At 39.2% G+C, this 20,544-nt stretch overlaps 1 protein-coding gene across 2 annotated transcripts in view; it reads right to left on the bottom strand.

Moving 5' to 3' along the window:
- sema5ba (sema domain, seven thrombospondin repeats (type 1 and type 1-like), transmembrane domain (TM) and short cytoplasmic domain, (semaphorin) 5Ba) overlaps positions 1 to 20,544 on the bottom strand; it is a 202,990-nt gene that overhangs the window by 88,620 nt on the left and 93,826 nt on the right. For both annotated transcript variants that reach the window (XM_007227920.4, XM_049484739.1), the window contains exons 4-5: positions 10,411 to 10,510; positions 9,054 to 9,099 (exon numbers count right to left, since the gene is read on the bottom strand). In XM_007227920.4, the coding sequence (XP_007227982.3) occupies positions 9,054 to 9,099; positions 10,411 to 10,510 (146 nt within the window). The remainder of the gene's footprint in view (positions 1 to 9,053; positions 9,100 to 10,410; positions 10,511 to 20,544) is intronic.

Below are 20,544 nucleotides of genomic sequence, written 5' to 3'. Positions count from 1 at the left end.
TTCATAAACGCTGTTTTAGTATGTTTATAGTAACCAGCCTTATTAATATAATACGTATAGTTTATGTATAATATGTTTTTTAAGAGGACTTCTGATTTCAGTGCTATTTTATACTGTATGTTGAACCCCCCCACTCTTCAAACTCCACTCAGTAAGATAATAGAAAATAGTGAAGTAAATGGAAAATCTCGTACACATTAAACCACCACAACACAAACAGATCAGAATCCAAACAATCCCATTTCCCAAAGACTCCTGCTGGTCTTCATTGCGCTCTTGGACTTCCTGTCTTCATTGTCACAGCTGAATAGGGCAGTCACCTCTTGACCACAGGGTCCTCTGTCCACGCAGCTGAAACAATGTCAGCTAAACCTAAGCAAAAAAGCTGTTTTTGTAACATTGATGCATTTCCTATTGGCTTACAACAAAGGCCAATATGCTTTGTCTTGAAGACAAGCAGCTTAATTTGGTTATCAATCCATGTCAGACTGACCAATGATTAATAGTGGACCTTTAATAGTTCTGAGGCTGAAGAGACTTCTCTGCTTCCACTCGCTGTGTTTTCAAGTGTATTCAACTCTGAGAATTCTGGCTATACTTCAACGGAGGACAGAGAAATGAAAAAGTCCCGGCAGGCGATAGAAAAGCAAGTGGGCTGGAAATTTGACTCTGATTTGATTTTAAAATGTGCAGCTGATCACTATAGTCAGAAGCAAAATAGCTTTTTCTGGTTCCTCGAGTGCCTGAGACTTCACAGGCCCAAACCAACCCCACTCCCACTCCACAATCTGTCTCTCAGGTGAAAGCAGGGGAATAACAAAAGTGTAGAAGACGAATGGAAATTCACGTCTCTAAAAGCAGCAAACTGGAAATAGAAACGACTGTTCTAAACACGTCAACACAGTCTTCCTTTTTCAATACTCTTCTAGTCATTGAGAACAGCAAAACTGAAACAGCAGAGCTCCAAATGTGGTACGAGCTCCCGAATGCTGTTTGGACTGGGAATACTACATTTAAATATCAAGTCAGGTTTGTTTAGAGAGACCTTTAACAACAGGTGTTGTCACAAAGCAGCCTGACAGAGATCTGGAGGAGAGGGCTGTACAAAGATCGAGTCGAGAGATTGATCACACAATCTGTTCAGCAGCAAACAGTTTGAGTGTTCCTAACAAAGGCAGCAGTGAAATCAGACAAAGTTTGCCTGCAGAGTAAATGCCATGTATACCATTGTGAATATTCATTTGATTGTCTTTTTGGACTATTTTAATATTAAAGCACTAGCATAAAGGTTTGGGCTAGCTGGTTCCGCTAGTTCAGACATTTACTGGGGACCAGTAAAGGCATTTAGTTGCACATAATGTATACTGCTTGGCTATGATGGGCAGTGCTGCACTGCTGACTACCAGCAGGGGAGCTGGTAGACATAGGGTGTTAGAAATGGATCTCAAAACTCCAACTCCCAGAATCCCTGAAGGTGATTAGTGTCCACCAGCTGCACATGTGCAGCCCTCAATATAAACCTCAGTCGAACTTACACCTCTCTGTCGCACCTTTGTAGAGGGGTATCTGGTAACAGAGGAAAGGGGAAAAGGGTACAGGGAAAAGAAAAAATAAAAGAAAAAGAAAATAGAAAAGAAAAGAAGATAAAAAAACACAAATGAGAGAAAATAAAATCATAAAAGAAACGAAAGACAAGAATTGAGCATAGAGTATTTTTTTCAGTTTGTGTTGTGTTAAGTTTGGTTTAATGGAAGCTGAAATCTGTTTTGTTTATATGTTTTCTTTGTTCTGTTTCCTGCCTTTTTGCTTCACTCTTCTGAGATTGTTTTTATAATTGCATAATGAATACAAGATTTATAACAAGGGTTACCAACGTTTTGTTGTTTCGATGTTTTCATAAGGTATTTTACTTTGATTAGTGTCAACACATTGAAACACAATGCTAGACAAGTTACATTGTGTTATTATATTCTCTCATATCTTTATAAACATGGGTTGGACAATGAAATTAAAACACCTGGTTTTAGACCACAATAATTTATTGTGGTGACGGACAGTTCTGGTGGAAACAGGAGAGTTGAGGTGCACACTGAATTCTGCCGTGATTTGATCAGCCGTGGTTTAATGGTTTTTGGATACAATCCGGGTTAGCACCCGAACATCCCTTTCAGACAGCTTCCTCTTACAGCATCCACAGTTAATCCTGTTGGATGTGGTTGGTCCTTCTTGGTGGTATGCTGACATTACCCTGGATACCATGGCTCGTGATGGATCACAGAGACTTGCTGTCTTGGTCACAGATGCTCCAGCAAGACGTGCACCAACAATTTGTCCTCTTTTGAACTATGTCACCCATAATGTTGTGTGCATTGCAATATTTTGAACAAACCTTCACACTCTACTCTTACTGGTGCAATGTGCAATTAATGTAAGTCAATTTTATTAGTATGTCTCTCACCAGAAGTGCACACTGTGCAGGCTACAAGAAAGTTATGAAACGCTCAAACTTCCAGTAACTTTCAATCTGCCACTCTAGAATGCAGCACCTCAAGTATTAATAACTAATAGGAACACAGTGTGGATTGTCCTGACATGAAAGAGTCTGTCACAAGTTGTGCTGAAAATGCTGAAATGGAGACAGGTGGAAGCTAAGACAGGCAGAAGCTTCATTAAGAGCGAGACCCCACTGGAGACATGGGAGAGAGGTGGTGATTTAGGACATTCAGAGAGAAGATCCACCGACTGGCTTGCCCTTGTGCTCCCTGGCTGTTTACAGCATGCTCTTGTTATCTCCTCTAGACCTCTACAGACTCTGCTCGGGAGCTTCTCTTTCCTCTTCATCTTCATGCACAACTTCTTCTCTCCTCTCTGACAGGGGGGTCAGGCATCTCCTCCGTTTCTGGAAGACCCTGTGACAGCTCACATCTAACCAAGACTAACATACCAGTATCTGCTTCCACACCAGTCACTGCTGGTCGAGTTCAGCTTGATATCTTTTTGCTTTGTGGCTCAAAGAGCATGTAAGTCATGTTCAGTGTGACGATCATATCACAGAAGCTGGACAGATCTCGCCTTTGGATTTGACACCAAACATTCAGAAAAGCCCTGAAACAGACTGTAGCATTTTAGAGTCAGCTGGGAATCAATCATATGAAGAAGAGTTTGTAAACACTGCTGCCCACAAGGACAAAGTCTATGATTATCTCCTTCTTCATAGCAGAACCATTATTCTAATGTCACACGCGGACGGATATGAAGAATGGATGTGAAACATGCCGAGTGCACATCGAGACTGATATACAGTGAGCCGCAGTAAGAGGTATTACTCTTCAGTTCAGATTATCCAGTTGATTAGCGCTGTGAGATGAATCGTATTATTATCACTATCGTGATTTGAGTTTTCGTGAAAAACACATAAAATGACCTGCAATAATATTGTAGAAAACCGGAAATTTAAACTGTATTACCCAGAGCAAGGTAGGGTGAGGTAACACAAATACCATAGCAACACCTTAGCAACCACCTAGCAACAGCTTAGCAACCAGCCATGAATCAGCACTGCAATCACACTCGCAGTTTCTGCAGGAATAATTCAAAGTGTTTCACATATTTCACAATATTAGGGTATCTAGCACCTATCATAGAGTCTATCTATGCTAATCCACAAGTATCTGGTACATTTATACACACCCACACACACACCTACGCACACACACGCGCACAGGCACAGATCCTACAGGGGGAGGATCAATAGAGGAGGGGAGCAGATGAAGGCAGAACTGTTCACAGCGTCTGGTTTTAGCGCTGCAGTAATGAGTCTCGGCTGCAGTGCAGGGGAGTTCCCAGCGAGAGCTGGAGGAACAGCATGTGGGTGGGACTCAATCAGAGAACGCAGCGACCTCCCGGTGTGCCAACCAGCCCAGTGAGGAGCTCCGTCCTGCCAGCCTTCTCACATCTCCTTCATTCATGCCGTCCCAGCGTGGCGAGCCCATAAGGCGAGCTGGCCCATTTGGGGAAGAAGTTGTGAAAGCGTCATGCTTCTATCACACGTGCTCACAGCGCGTGAGCCTGGTGGTGTAATCCCATCATGAACAATTCTTTTATCTTTTTATCCTAGGTTTAACTGCTACCATCACTTACTTTTCTAAAGCTGGAAGTTTGCTTTAGAATTTCTTTCATCTCTTTTTCTTTATTTATTAATCTTCCTGTTTTTGCCCACTGGTGACAAGAGTGGGATCACTTTTACAGAACGGCAAAAGAAGAAAGAGGAGTTATTACACTCGCTATTGCTATCCTCTTTAATAATGTACTTCAGATTTAATATACAGTTAATATTTAATTACAACACAATTACACAATGAATTACATTCACATTAATATTTTAATCTTTCGGTATTTGCACATCAGTGTCAAATAAAACACTTTTCTTTCAACTAAATTCTTCATGTATTCTAAATCTATAAGCTATTCTACATCCATAGGCAATGAGAGATACATAATTCATGCTTATGATCTTGCCAAAGAGTAACATAATATTATGGGGGTTAATTTAATTTTGTATTAATTTCATCATGTTGACTTTCGGTCACACTTTTGTTCTGTTCTATGTATTTTCTAGTCTGTCTCTGTGTTTCTGCCTTGTGTTCCTAGCCATGTGTTCTTTAAGCACATGGCCCTGTTTTGTTGTTGTCTTGTCTGTGCCTTAGCTCCGCCCTGTAATCAATGTTCTCACCTGTGGTTGTTTGTTACCCCGTCCTCTCGTTACCTTCCCCAGGTGTTCCCCGTGTCTCAGTGTGTGTTTATATATAAACATCAACCATGAGAAATTGGATAAATATAATCTTTTTTTTATAATTCCAGACCTGTTTATCTCCTGAAACAGCATTCTCTAGTATATTAGGCTCAGAGTTTAACGTGGTGTAATAAAATAATGTTATTACTAAGAACAGAAAGTTGCGGCTGTGAAGCTGAGAGTGTACAGAATGTGTTTTTTTATAACATATTTTTTAACACCAATCAATCATGATTTTACTGCCACAGTCCAGGAGAATCAAATCCTATATGCAAAGAACTGGTCTAGCTGCAGGTTTTCTGTCTAAACCACCAGCAGCACACCCGATTTTTTAGTTTAATCAAGTGTTCAGTGTTTCAACAACATGATTTGCCTTTACTTTGGCTTGAATGACAATCTGGCCTTTTATGGATAAGTTGCCTCTACTTATTTTCGTGTATTTGCTGACCCTGTGCACACCTTCATGACCACAATTTGCCCCATCTAATAGCTACTTACAACTTCCAGCATCATAATGAATCACGAAGTCACAAATCAAAAGCCTTGACATTAAGTTCAGTGTTTTTCAGTGGCATTCCCAGGCAGTCGTTAGATCTGAAACCAACATAAGACCTTTGGGATGTGAGTGAAAAGGAGAGGAAGTTAAAGTGCTTCTCTTTCTGCAGGAATTCCGTATCTCAATCATGTCAACATGGAGAAGAATCTCCAAGGAATTTTCCCAACATCTTGTGGAATTTCTGCTATGAAGAATTAAAGCTGTTTTGAGAGCAGAGGAGGCCCTTTCAGGATCAGTATAGCCTTCCTCATAAAGTGCTTAGGTAGTTTATATATCTCTATTTTGGACAGTTCTACCTTAATATCTTATTATTGCTTCTTAACATGAGAGCAGGGGTTGGCAATGTGATGATATTTTTTTTATATTGTGATACATGTTCTTGTTTAATTAGTCAATTTAATTGCCCAGGCTTAAATAAAAGTTATCTGGAGATACAACCTATTGATTTAAATGTCGAGAGGGCTGCTGCATGCTGCAGTGCATGATGGGTTGCACTGCACTGAAAGCAGTCTTGGTGTATGCCAAATAAAGTTCAGCATTGCTCAACTTTATGCAAATGAGTACAACCGCCGCAGTGCATCTAGCCAATTGGGAAGGAGGAGGCTAATAAGCCACATGCATTTAAGAATCTCAAATGCCTTTTAAACATGGAAGAAAAATGATAATGGCAAGGTCTGAATTTCTAGAATTAGATTAGAATAAATTGATTCCAAACGTAAATTCTTAAAAATATGAAAACAAAATGTATCAAAGAAAGTTCTGATAACACTTTCTATGAATGTCATGAGTATTAGACTCGATAATATGATAATACATCACTATACATGATAACACAAATATACTTTAATACTATATTTATAAAAACTAAATAGACAGATATTTGATATTTTAACCTAGATAATATAGTATATACAGTAATATATTAAATATATTTTAAACACACTTACGGTGCATTATCACAATTCATAATAATGAATAATAAACATGTTTATAATGTGTTAAACATTTTTATAAACATGTATGACTATGTTTATAAAGCCTTATAAAAGTCTAACAGATATGACATTAATAGAAAGTGTTACCAAAACTTCCAAAGTTCCAAAGTTGACACGTATCGTAAGTGTTGTACTGCGCAGTACACGTACTGCTCTGCCTGAGGGCAAAATCAATTGAAAGTGATGAAAATATACTAATAAAGAAAAGAGGCTCAGAGCTACTTAATTCAAACGCTGGTTCATATGTCACCCCACGGTCACTGACAGCACTTAGCCTAGCCTAAAAAGCGATGACTCTTATTTGGGCTGAGTTCCTGGTCACAGCTTCACTCGCTTCTATACTTTTGCGTAAGTGGAAACAGCAGGCGTTCTGGTGGGGTCAGCTTTCTCAATAGTGCAGGCGTTCGTTCCGAGCGAAGGCATCAGCACTTCTCACCTCATCCAGCTCGGTAAAAGTTGAAAAGGCTCCCCTTTGGCCCTATGGTTGTGCTGCCAAGGCCTGCATGTTTGGCACTAGGACACGCATTTCAGAGATGAGCTGGCAGCTGCTAGGCTCCATTCCGCTGCTGGCAGACAAATGCACAATAACACTAATGGTGAGAGGGAAGGGATGAAGGGAGGGAAGGAGTGATACCTCACTGGAGGAAAGAGGAGGGGAAAAAGTAGAGGAGGACGTACGTAGGGCAGGGAGTGGACACGGTGATGAATGAGTACCAAAATGCATCTTGCAGTTTTGAGCAATGCTCTTTCACTCTCAGTGGGGACAAAACACAAGAAGGAATAGGGATATATTTTGCCCTTAAAACTACTATCGGCATTAAAGTTTTTTTAAAGCTCCATGCAAGGAGCTGTGAAGCTCAGGGAGATTGTTTGACAGACCTACGCAAGCTCACTTTTCTCTCTTTCTCTCCTTCTTTCACAGCTGTTTAGGAATTCTGGCGGGCACAGGCTTTCTCCTTCAGCTGCTGGCGCTGTATCTGCTCATCGATTTGGACCCTGGCACTGCTTGTGACGCTCCAGTTAGTCCAAATGAAGAAAGATCCGTCTTGTTTATTTCCAGCTTTGGGTGACCCACAGGAATTGGACGGAGCTATGCAGGCTGGGGTGAATTGGAATAAAATGAAATTGCAGCTAACTTTCTCCTGTGGGACACTTTAGTGACATCACAGGAGTCAGCTAGTAAGAGCAACACCGAAAGCTAAGCGGTTAGCCACTTTACAAAACCCAAAGAAACGAAAAGAACAAACAACTCAGGGCTTGAACAAATCTTTCTCTGGAAAAACAAAACCTTAAAAGTGTTCAGCGCTGGTGGTAGCCATTCTGAACTATTCTAAATCTAAAACTAAAGTAATTCACATTACACAACACACACACCACACAAAAACAATAGCAAAATAACCACAAACCACACCACCCAAGATTCATTCAACTGCATCATCATGCCAGTGTTTAATGTAACAATAAACCTCAGCCCAGTGCACTCGCACCCCAGGGCACAGGAGGGGCAACCACAGCCAGCACACTTCATCCTGTGTGTTCTTCATCCAGCCTTCAAGCTGCTCTGGCTGACCTTGCTAAAGGTTTCAAGTATCAAGTATCAGTTCAGAATTATTGAATTGAAAATACGTCTGTATACTTCCAGACTGTTTTTTTTTGCATAATTTGCATTCAAAAAATTCTCAGGGATGCCCAAGTGGCAAGCCAAGAGATACAACACAGCAAAAAGCATCAAAGAAAGTTCCAAGTGGACATGTACCATAAGTGTCCTACTGCTCTAATAAAGAAAGGAGGCTCAGAGATACTTAATGTACATGCTGGTTCATATGTCACCTCATGGTCATTGACAGCACTCAGTCTAGCCTAAAAAGCAATGAATTATATTTAGGCCAGGTTACTGGTCACAAGAAAACTCAACGACTCAAAGCCCAAGGAAACCTAAGGACCCAAAGCCATAACCCAAGGAAACCAAAGAAAATCCCAACAACCCAAAGCCAAAGCCTGAGGAAACCTAAGCAAACCCAATAGCATAAAGCCAAAACTCAAAGAAACCCATAGAACCAAAGCCAAAGCCCAGAGAAACCCATGGAACCAAAGCCCAAAGAAACCCAAATAACCAAAGCCCAAGGAAACCCAAGGAACCAAAGCCAAAGCCCAAGGAAACCCAAAGGCTTAAACAAAACAAAAACCTGAATGTCTTCAGCTAGGGGGCACCCATTTTGAACTTTTCTAAATCATCCTATATCATATTACACAACACAGCCTCTACACAAAAAACAATATCAAAATAACAAAATACAGGACTGGTGCCAGTGTTTAATGTAACAATAAACCTCAGCACGGTGCACTCGCACCCCAGGGCACGGGAGGGGCAACCACAGCCAGCACACTTCATCCTGTGTGTTCTTCATCCAGCCTTCAAGCTGCTCTGGCTGACCTTGCTAAAAGTTTAAAGTATCAAGTATCAGTTTAGAAGTGCCAAGCTCAGGTCAAAACATGATATCTGATTTTTAAATAAGCCCAATCAGTCTTTGTGCTGTACAGCACTGTCTTCTTCTGAAGCCTTTCCAGGCGAGTTTGGGAGCAGGATCCACTCTGAGAATCAATAACCATAAGCGAACGTTTCCTAACTGCCAAAAGCCTTAATGAGAGGACAGGCCTGCAACAGTGGAGCTCTCAATCAACCAAGAAACTGATACAGCTTTCTGCTTACCTGTATTAGTGATATGTTGCTTAAGTTCAGGCGGAAGAGGTAGTTTCTGCAGAGCAATCAGAAAAAGAAAAAAAATAATTAGATAATGAGCTATAGAAGACCAAAATAACAACAACAGGTTATAAACAGCAACAGGTGTTCATTTAAAAGTTCTGACTTTCTTACTGCTAAAAATAATAATTCAGTAGAAGTGTTAGGGCCATATTTTAGCGATCTATAGGCTAGCCGTCAGCTGTGTACCATGCAGCTTGATTTAGGGCGTGTAAGTGAGTCTTTGCTATCATAACGACTGTAAAAGTAAGCCTAGCATGCCTTAAAATGTGCAAAAGGCATGTACTCATTTTCTTAATTCATCTTGTGTGTGTTTTGGGTGTAACATACAATAAATCAATCAGTGTGCCACTTGCTATTCCCTTTAACAGCCAGGTGCGGTGTGACTTTGGCGGACTGCTATTTTAACAGAGCAGCGCTTCTGCCTTACTCAGTGCAGTAAAGGTGCTCCAGCAGCTCATTTACAGGAACAGTAATGTTATTTTATTTAGTATTCTGTTTATTGTTGATTAAAAAAAGTTGTAAAACTTGGCACTGGTGTGTGACTGTTATCAGGGTTCAAATCAGTCAGTAGTGCACACCTGTGTTTTCTGCTGCCAAGATAGCAATACGCCAAAAATTTACCTAAATGCACCTTACTTCTAGATCATCATGCCCAGTGTCTTCGTTATTTAAACTGTGCAGGTGCAAGGCCTGATGGCAGACTGTTTGCAGGGTGTAAGATAGCAATGAGCTTTACGACGTGCCTTGCGTAGTGTGTAAAATAGGGCCTTTAATGTTAGAAACTAGTAAAAACGTTTTACATTCGTCCATCCACTTATCCGCCTCCTTCTGGTCAAGGTCACGGTATCAGTGTGCGCGAGGCAGGAATACCCCCTGGACATGGTGCCATTACATCAAAAGGGTAACACACACTCACACCTAGAGGCAATTTGACATCAATTCTACAACTGTGTGTATATTTAGGAGGCGGGAGAAAACCGGAGTATTTGGAGGGAACTCACAGACAGTGCCTGGAGCGAGAATCAAATCCACAACCCAGGCCCTGGAGCTGCATGATACATGCACTACCTGAGGTGCCACTACGCCGCCCTAGTCAAAAATTGTTAAAAACTATCAGAGTTTCATGGTTTCTTTCTATTAAGCAGCCTTTTATAAACAAACAAGAAGTTGGTAAAATTAAAATAAATACTGTATCACCAACTGGTGCTTTTATTTTACTCAAGTCCGGCTCTAAAGTATTTTAACATCTGAAAATGACGTCTGAAAATAAACAAGTAGTACTTTCAAATAAACAAGTAATTACCTTGCTCCTACAATTAGCTCATTTCTGCTGAGGTCGAGGGTGAGTTGTGAGAAGTCTCGTACACCAGGATGGGAGAAAACAGAGATCCAGGGACTGAGAGCTGGAGGAGAAGACAAAAGAAATTGTTTTAGGCAAACAGACATTTAAATAATATATTTTTTTCAATAATTTATTAACAGTTTTGACCAGTAGAGGATGAGTCCCCTTTTGTGAGTCTTGGTGCATCTTTAGTTAGTTCTTTAGCTTTGAGGGAGTTTTTTAAGAGTTGCCTTTGGCATGTTCAGCAGGGGCATGCTCTGCCTTTTGACTCTCATGCATTTTTTATTATTATTATTTAACTATTATATAACTATTTATTAAGTTTATAAAACTTCAGACTACACTGAAATCATATTCTCCCACTTTGTATTTTCACTTTTTTATTTCCTGTCATGCATGAGTCCACCCTGCCCAGGCATAGTACATGACAGGATGGAAGGATGGACAATGACAAGATAGACTTGGCATTTGATGAAAACATGATTGCAACTCCAAAAAGTTTATGCTGACCTCCTTCTCCTCCTTCATAATCTCCTCCTCCTTAAAATAATAGGATATAAAAGGATAGACAGCTCTATGAGAAATATTAAGTGAAAATAATATAATTAATTGCTTAATGTGCAGCAAATGTTTTCAGACTCTTAAAAATAAAACAGTGGTTATGATATAATTGATGCCAAAGTTTTTCTTTTTAAGCAGCACTAATAATCCCAAGATGACAAGGTTGACAAGAAAATTTTGTTGAATAAATAATAATATTAATAGCTAAAATATTAAAAAAATCAAACGTTTAAATTCTAAGTAAACATAAATATATGTTAATATAAAAAAACATGTTATTTCATCGCTTAAATCACTTCATCGCATTATTATTTAGCTTCACCAGGCAAAAATAGATACAAAAAGGGCTAAAAAAGTGTATAAAAAATACAAAAAGTGCTTAAAAATTAAGCTTAACATTGTGTGTAATAATATTTATTCAGACTGAATCTTCAAAAATCTATTATTAGACTTAATTTTTTACTTTTAACGTATTAATTTTTATTCAATTTAAACAACAATGCTGCCGACACAAAAAGCATGTTATTAATACCGACCCTTTAATACACTGTAAAATGTAATACACAAATACTGTGAATTTGATTTGATTGAATTTAATAGGAAAAAATCAGGGTAAGATTGTTAGATTATTTATTCTCTTGGGAATTTGATTAAAACACGCTCCTCTGGAATCTCATGTCTCAGTCTTGGGAACTTGTCTCTCAGCTGGTGAGAAAGCTGAAGCTGTTGTTAGTCTGCAGGACTGCAGGAACCCTCGGCTACTCATTGTGTCTGGATTCTGTAGAAGCACTTCTTAAAGCTGAGAAGTTAAATCTGGCCCTGGCTCTGAGTTCAACACAGAGTCATGAGGGAGATCCAGCGGAGAGGTACAATTCTGGCTGGGTCACGTCATTGGTGCTGATCCTAATTCAACATGACACTCAGTCAAAACTCCGCTTTCCAGGAAACGCAACACATAAAAGCGCCGTTTGACACCAGCTTCTAGAAATCAAAACAATTTGCCCTGGCAGATATTTAGGGAACCCGTCGGGGTCTTTTATGAAAACGGGAATAAAATGATGCAGAAAGATCCTTATGTAAAAATAAAAGCATCTGATCTTCTTTTGACCTTAATGTGGCTTACTAAATGGGATTTCACTGCGAGGGGGAAACTAATATGAAAGGAGATTTGTTATCTTCCAGGAAAGAACAAGATATCGCAGCAGCTCACTGGACCTGACATGACTGTGGTGTGAAATTGCTCTAAAATAATATTACATAACTTCTACCTGCTTCTTAAGGCCCCTAGTTATCTGATTGAATTGCTGAATTATTCACACAAGTCCTTTCTTTGAATTTAGATGGAATTATTATCTATTTTACATCCCAATTTCCAGCAAAGCTGACAGATAAAAGAATTAGGCCTCAAAAAAATACGGCTCACCCAAATTACAAATTTGGTAGGTAGATTATCATGGTAGCTGAGGAGCTATGCCACTGGCTGCAAGACATTTAGGGCTAATTTATCCAATGTACAGTATCACTTTCCACTTCCTTTCATGCATCCTTTCTACCTCCTTCCCTCCCTTCCTTCCATCTTTGCTGCCTTTCTTCCTTCCTTCTTTGGGTTCCAAATGGATAACTCTTCTGCTGCTTCATGGTTACTGTACATTCATATTTTGCAGGCTGCAGGAATGATGAACCTGGCTGATTGGCTACTGTCAGCAACTAGTGGAACGCGCCCACCTTGAGGTGGATTCTTATAACAGTCTTGTTATAACAGTGTACTTTACTTTAAAAGGCATGCACACAGTTTGTCATTGCATACAATTCATAAGCAGTCATTGTTTTGGGGGCAATCGATCAGTTTGCTTGCCTTGTTGAAACAGGCCTGTATGCAATAAAAGTATCTGGCGGTCACGTAGCTCGTTCCTCTAATACGCATTCGTCTGATTCACCTCTGACTCAATCTTTGAAGCTGACGTTAAACAAATGCAGCTGTTGGTGCACAGGGTCAGCACTGCGGTCAACCTGCTTCCCAAGCAAAACATGTCAAACCTCACTACTCAACACAATCTCCATCTGTCTGGAGGGACCGAGCAAAGCAGATGTTTGGGTCAACTCAAACAATCTGTCTGTCGCACGGGGAACAGGATTCTGAAAGACGTAAGCTAAGACTTCCCAGAATTCTGAGGCCAGTCTACCGGGATGTGTGAAAAGAGCACATCATTCCTCCACAGCTATTACGCTAAAAGGCAGCATTAAAAGATGTGCTCAAGATTAACTAAGACCATATGGCTCCAACGTCCACGGCATCTTTTATAGAGGCGTAATGCAGAGTTAAGTAATCACAGACTCTCTGAGGAGTATCTGCTGCTGCTCGTCCACATCGCAGACTTTTACAAGGTAAATCCTGCAGCGATCCCATTCTGGTTTAATGCGTAATTACTGTCCAACACGTGTCTGACAGGATGGGGCTCCTGAATAGCAGAGCAACTGCCCATAAATGTTGCACAAAACCACCATGAACCCAACATTGAAACCTGATGATGACACAAACTGTGCCTGTGGTCACAGACAGGATAATAACAAGCCAATTCAACATTTATTCAAGGCTGAATTAAACATAATATCAAGGTTGAATCCATGTTGTTTTAAATCATTTCGATTTTGCAAGATGAAATAACACTGATATCACACTTTTATTTCAATGTCTTACCTTTCAACATTTTGTAGACTGCAGATTTAAACTGCTCTTTTTATTCTATGTTGTACTACGTCTTAAATTAGAAGTACAGTTTCCGAGGATTTAGTATAGACAATGTACATTCTACATACAACAGAATGCTGTAAAGGTTTTTTAGAATGAAGTGGAGATAACACTTTACTATGTAGTTTGTTGTTGCTTTTCTATTTTAACACATATATATTTAGATATTTGAAGTAGTCTAACGATCAAAATATAATAAAATGCTAATAAAAAAATACTGATGATCACAAACGACATTGGGCCATATCTTACACCCTGTGGAAAGCTTGTCATTTTACTCAGTGCTATCTTACACCCTGCCAATAGTCTATTTTTATGCCTTCAGTCTGTGTCGTTTCAACAGCAACAGTGCTTGTGAATATATCTACACTGATGTGTGTGGTGGTCTGGAAATGAGGTGTGTTCAGGTACATTTTTGGAGTGTTGCTATCTTGGCAACGGAAATCACAGGTGCGCCACTGACTGAATACAACCTAGACAGAATTCAACAGTCAGACGTTCATTGCTATCTTGGCACGCACACATGGACACACAGCAGTGCATAAACCAATAGTACAATATCTATGCAACCTTTTATATATATATGGACAATAAACAGAATTAAAGAGCATGAACATGACCATGCAGGCAAGTTTGCTCTGCTGAAAAGCACAGAAGCACTGCACCATTAAAACAGCAATCTGCCAAAGTCAGAGCACACCTGGCTCTTAAAGTAAATGGCAAGTGACACACTGATTGGTTAATAGAATAGTTAAGAGAATTAGTACATGGATTTTGTGGGTTTTTTGAGCCGTGCAAGGTAATCTTTTCCCAGTTGATGGTTTGGCTATAAATAGCTAAAATAATGCGCATTATGTTGATTCCAAATTACAATTTCAACATTGATTTATCAGTATTTTTTAACCGTTTCACAACCATTTAACATTAACCATTTTTTCAACATTTTGTCAACATTTTTAACTAGGGATTCACGGAAAATAATTTTTTTAGCTGAAATAAAAACAAAAAAATGGAAACTTTTTGACAAAGGGCAAATTTGGAATACTGAATTTGTTTTTTCATATTTTGTTCTTCATTTAATTTGCAAGATTTTCATTAAATTTATTTTGTCTAGTTTTCAAAAAAATTCAATTAAAATTTTGTATTGAACAATGGACATTTTAAAAATCCCAGCAAGTTGGTCCAAAAACTCAAAGTACGTTTTTGCCATTTTCTGCCAAACATTAAATGCATTCCTATAACTTTCAACTCAGCCAGGATGCATTGGTTTGTATGTATTTACTGAAATTTACTGTAACTATGCATGACTTTATTAAAAGTAATGCAGCACAAGGGGTTAATTACAGAACTGTGAATCTGTTTTGGTGCTATGTTTTAATGTTAGATGTCTGAGAGGAAGCACACTCTCACATTAACATTGCAAGACTGGTTGATTATGTGCCACTAAGTCTGAAATTAACTTTATGCTTAAAATAATCAGACACCTCTTCTAATACACAGATTTAATTAGTACTTTAATTAGCCACCATTGTTGACACAGACATTGACATGAGCAGATACAGCCTGCATTCCCAATAGGATGGGATGCTCTTGAACCTCGGGTCATCATACCCAATGCCAAGGCTGACATCTGGCATACGTCTGGTGCAAAGCCTTCCCTGAAGAGTAGGAGCTGTCACTGTATGACACTGTAGGGAAGTAAACTCTCTATTAATAGCCTTGATTTTTAATTGATAAAGAATCTTTACATCAAGTGAAAGTTCTTCGAGCTTCTTAAAGATTTGTTAGCATTCAATCGCACACCTCTATTACAAAAGTATACAAAAAATAGTACTTTATGGAATCAAAAATCTTACTTATAATCAAAACATACCCTGTTTGGTCCAGACTTTTAGACTTTCAGAAGCTGTTAAAGATGCCACAAACCACAAAGTGAACCAAAGGACTAAAATCTGATCTGACCAAAAGAGGTGGTCTCTATTATCTGGTTCAAATCAACTGCAGGAACTAGAGGTAGGCTTTCATAAGTCATAAAACAATAGTGTGTTTGTGCTCTCAGATGTGTGGTGGCCACTGATGTTCTGTGTTTATTAGGTGGAAAACTGCTTGTAAAGTTGCTGTAAAGTTGATTCTGCTTTTGATATGGTTTCTTCAAATAAGTTGTAGTTGTTGGAAACATGAAATGTTATGATAATAAAATATCATTCTTTTAAACAAGTTAGAAAGAGGTGAGGCTGCAGTGGCTTTTTTCTATAAGAGGTGAGGAGGTGATGGACATAGGCACTTTGGTTCACCACAAAGAGTTTTTACAGCCCCGCATCCTGCGAATGGAGCCTGCGGATTCCCGGATGGCTGCAGCTCGAGCAGGAAAGAAGGATTCTCACATGTGTCCCAGAGCAGAAGAGTGCATCCTTCACTCACTTCTACTGGCCGGAAGAGCACAGCGTGAACGTGCAGGCTCCGAGAAACAGAGCAAGCAGGAGGAGGAGGAAAAGAGCTGACACATAGTGCTGGCTCTGCACACCAGACCAATGTAATGATAACCTTTGGGTCACCTGTGTGTACCACAGTGTTATATCCCACTGAGGAGAGAGCTGAAGTGTTTAACAGCACAGTGGAGAGCACACCGCAGCCAGAAAAGACTCATCTCAGCTTCAGTAAACAAAACTAACTGCCTTAGCTCCAAAGGTTGCAGATACTGAGAGCCAAAAGACATTTTCCAAAAGAATCAGGCTGCCTTCACTTAAGCAAACTTCCTTATTTAAAATGATAGCTCATAAGTTTTGGGGATTATGATTAAGAGATCTATTTGGTAAGGATGTGTAATTGCACTGAACATGCAGAAGAGTACTTTTAAAATGTGCACTGTGTTAAGAGTCTCTTTTCAGAGTGATGCCAGCTTTCTTTAGTTCTAATTTTGCATTGCTTTAGTTTTAGGATGCATGAGTAAGCAGATGAAAATTGAAGTTTGGCATTCTATTATCTCCATGTTGGCAGTAGCTCTTGTATCAGAACATCACTGCACTGGGCAGGCAGAAGAGTACTTTTAAACATGCATTGTGGTGAAGTCTCTTTTCAAAGCAGATGAATCTGACAAATGTAACTTCTCTTCCTTCTTTTCCTTCTCTGACAGCTTGCGAGCTCTTTTCAGATCTAATGTTGTGTTTCTTTCTATTCTGCTACCTCTATCTTCGCAGTAGCTCTTGTTTCAGCACAATTACCAGCACTGCGATTGATCAGGCCAGTAGAAAAGAAAACTGCCACAAAAGCTCCTGGGAAAAACTACCAAGACCACTCTTTTTAGAATTAATATATTTCTTTATGTAGTGATGGCCACAGAAGAACATTGACGTCACATTGATGTTTACACTCTTAAAGAGTTCTGACACTTAATGCTCACTCTGAAAGACATTTAGCCCTTCACTCACTTCTGCCTTCATATGCAAGGCCACATCCTTCCCCTAATGAAGTCTATCTAGTGCCAGACAGTTCGTGAACAATAAATAAAGATGAATATGAAAGCCTGTTTTCTCTCAGAGTGTCTATGTTCCAGATCCTAGAGCTGATGGACGACTATTGCTTCTTTCCCGTCAATCCACAGCCTGCCAGATTAATGCATTAGCCACAAGATCTACGAGATGAGGACAGGACCAGCACTGCCTCACACACACTGAAGCAGAGATAAATCATAACCTCTATCACCCAGTCTGGCAGAATTAAAAGAGACTTTTTATTTTTGACAAAAAAACCCACACTTAATGGCACTTAAAGAACAAAAAAGCACCTTAAAGCTGCTTATCCAACACTGAGTGTATGAGTATACTAAACAATGTCTGTTTACATGCAGCTGAGTGGATTACATGGAGTAGATAAGTTCCAGGTAGACTAAATCTGTTCATCTCACTAAATCTGATAAAAGGAGGGCATTCGTGCAAACAGACACAAAAACAAGAGAGGGTAAAGATAGAGTTCTATATCAAAACTATTTCCTTCCCAAAAAACTGTTTACTCGATTGAATTTGAGATAAATATAGCAGAAAAGAATATCAAAAAACAAACAATGCTTTCTGATGTCTGGTGATTGTCAAGGTATAGGGTAGATAATGTATTTAATCCTTTCACAAAAAAAATAAAAAAATCTCTAGAAACATATATAACTGATTATTCCAACAAGTGTCATTTGGCATAACACCTTCTGATGTAAAATAAAGACTGTAAAGACTGATGAGCTTGGGTTTGGTGGTTGCCAGGAGAACAGTACTTGTCTGAGTGCATTGTGCCAAGTGGAGGGAAAGTTTGGTTGAGGGGGGGATTATGGTGTGGAGTACCAGTTTATTATATACTATCAGTACTATCAGTAAGATCATTTTATGCTTCTAACTTTGCGGGAACAGTTTGGGGATGGCTCCTTTCCAAGTTTGATGTGGAAGAACTTCAGTGGCCTGCACAGAGTCCTGACCCAAACCTACAAAACACATCTGGGATGAATTAGAGAGGAGTCTGTAAGGTTAGCCTTCTTGTCCAACATCAGTGACTGACCTCACAAATGCACTACTGGAAGAATGGTCCAAAATTCATTTTTGGCAATATAGTGTATAAATTTGTAATTAAAAACAATAATAAGCATTTTTCTGTAAAAGCCTGTTTCTGTAAAATAAGACTACCTTTATAAATGGTTTATAAATGGTTTACAGTTAGTTTGTTAATGGTTACTAATTAGGTTGTAAATGCCTTAAAAATCATTAATAATCAGTTATAACACATACGTAGAAAGGGGAACAATATAGATGGCTGTGGGTTCACTATTTGGCACGTATATAGTCTTATTTTAAAGTGGTAGCCCTTTTTCTTGCTTCTTGCAGTTATTTATACTCAAAATAACTATGGTTGAAGATGTGTTTAGTAATGTAATTGTCTCTGTTTGTGGCACTTCTCTAATTTCTTCAGTTACTTTCATCACTTCTTCAGTCAGAAGCTGCAGCTGTAATGTTGGACGCCATGGGCGTTCATCCCTCACTCCCACCTCCTTCTTATTTCCTTCCAAATAATGGCTCTTTATTGCCTCTGTGTACTCAGCGTCTGTCTCAAGCTGTGAAATCCTTCTTCTCTGCTTTTTAGTTCCCACTGTGTGCTACAGCCAAAGGCACGGCTGCCTATTTGTAAACAAAGCGTTTGTGCTAAAACAAAAAAACAGATTTTTAGCGTCAAAGGGGTCAAATTCTGTACTGGATCTTGTGGCACAAAGGTGACAGAAATGTGGAGCCAACCAACAGGTCCATATGTCCATAAGCCCTCCCACCGAGCAGTTCTGTGGCTCCAGGTTTGGTTATCTAAACATGCAGAGAAAACCGGGCACAGCTGGAATTTATATTCGTTCAGTGTTGGACTATGCCTGATTCACGCTACACATCTTCTTGAGTTGTCAGGTCATTGTGACATTTACACCACACAACTGGTCACAAATTACACTATTATTTACAGTGGGAAATCACCAACTCATTTGGCTGTTTTCTAAAAACAAGTTCTGTCAGAAGAATATGTGAATTCAATGAGATCTAGCGATGCCATGCAGAAGATATGTAGATTTTCTCTCTATGCGATACTACTGGCTGTACATAATCACTGCTCTTGACTCACAGTCAATGACTGGTCTAGACATTAAACCTTCTAGATGTTTGCTGGGTGTCTGTGACTCGTCGGCGACTACTTAACTTCCTAAGACCCAAAACTCTTGCATGACACATTTTTATTTCTCTTTGCTATTTGGGCTAATTGGCACCTGATAAGTAAAAACTAAAATAAAGAATTATCTTTTTACATGATGTACTTTCTGAAAAAAATATGTCCACATGTGAGGACTTATTTTTATATTTTCGATTTTGATATTTCGAAACTTTTCAATATGTTGCTAAACGATCCTATAACATTCCCTGTTAGCTGGGAATATAATAATGTCTCCCAAAAATATAATGATGTCTCTATTTTTTTACAAACCTTTTTACATTTTGGTCTTGATAGTTTGAGTTTGAGTATTGATGCAGTCTGTTAAACATACTGTTCAATGGCTGTGTTGGTGTACTGATGCTTCTAAAATATGAGAGTTTTTTTTAGTGAGAAACAAAGCATAAAGCATAAAGCAAAAAGTGCTGTGTTATATGCATAAATCACACTTCTGCAAGTTATACAGTTCATGACACATTTTTGCTCAAAAAAATCTAATTTGCATACCTGTTCTAGAGCGGATTATACTTTAATATCACAGAATATCTTTAGTAGACATTTTAAAAGGCTGAGACGGGAACGTTCAGCCGCTGGAGCAGCAAGGACTGGGCTATTATCTATTTGGGTGACACTGATTAATTGTTAGTAGGTGCTTTGGGCTCAATGACACTAGCTATCTTTTTAAAACTGAGAATATGCTGAATTTGCTGCGTGACGTTTTGTAACCCCAGAGCTAATAGATAAGTAAGAGCGACAAATGAGATTTTGGTGTTTTAGAAATCGCACAATTTAAAAATATAAACCGGGCCTGACACTGTCTGATGAATAATATCTGCTGGGGGATGACAAACAGGACTCACAACTGTGAAGGGACATTCAATCATCTTAACAATACCGGTAAAAAAAAACAAACAAAAAAAAACAACAGCGTCTACTATCTATGCCTGGCATCCTCCCACACCACAGCGGTAAGAGGAGCGCTGATAATAAACAAACAACACAGATGGGTCTACAGACTAGAGCACAGGTAGGCGTCAGCATTGCCGCAGAGTACCGGCAGCGTC

Source organism: Astyanax mexicanus, chromosome 11, assembly GCF_023375975.1.
Source record: "Astyanax mexicanus isolate ESR-SI-001 chromosome 11, AstMex3_surface, whole genome shotgun sequence".
NCBI lineage: Eukaryota > Metazoa > Chordata > Actinopteri > Characiformes > Acestrorhamphidae > Astyanax > Astyanax mexicanus.
This window is presented reverse-complemented; position numbering and strand designations above follow the sequence as displayed.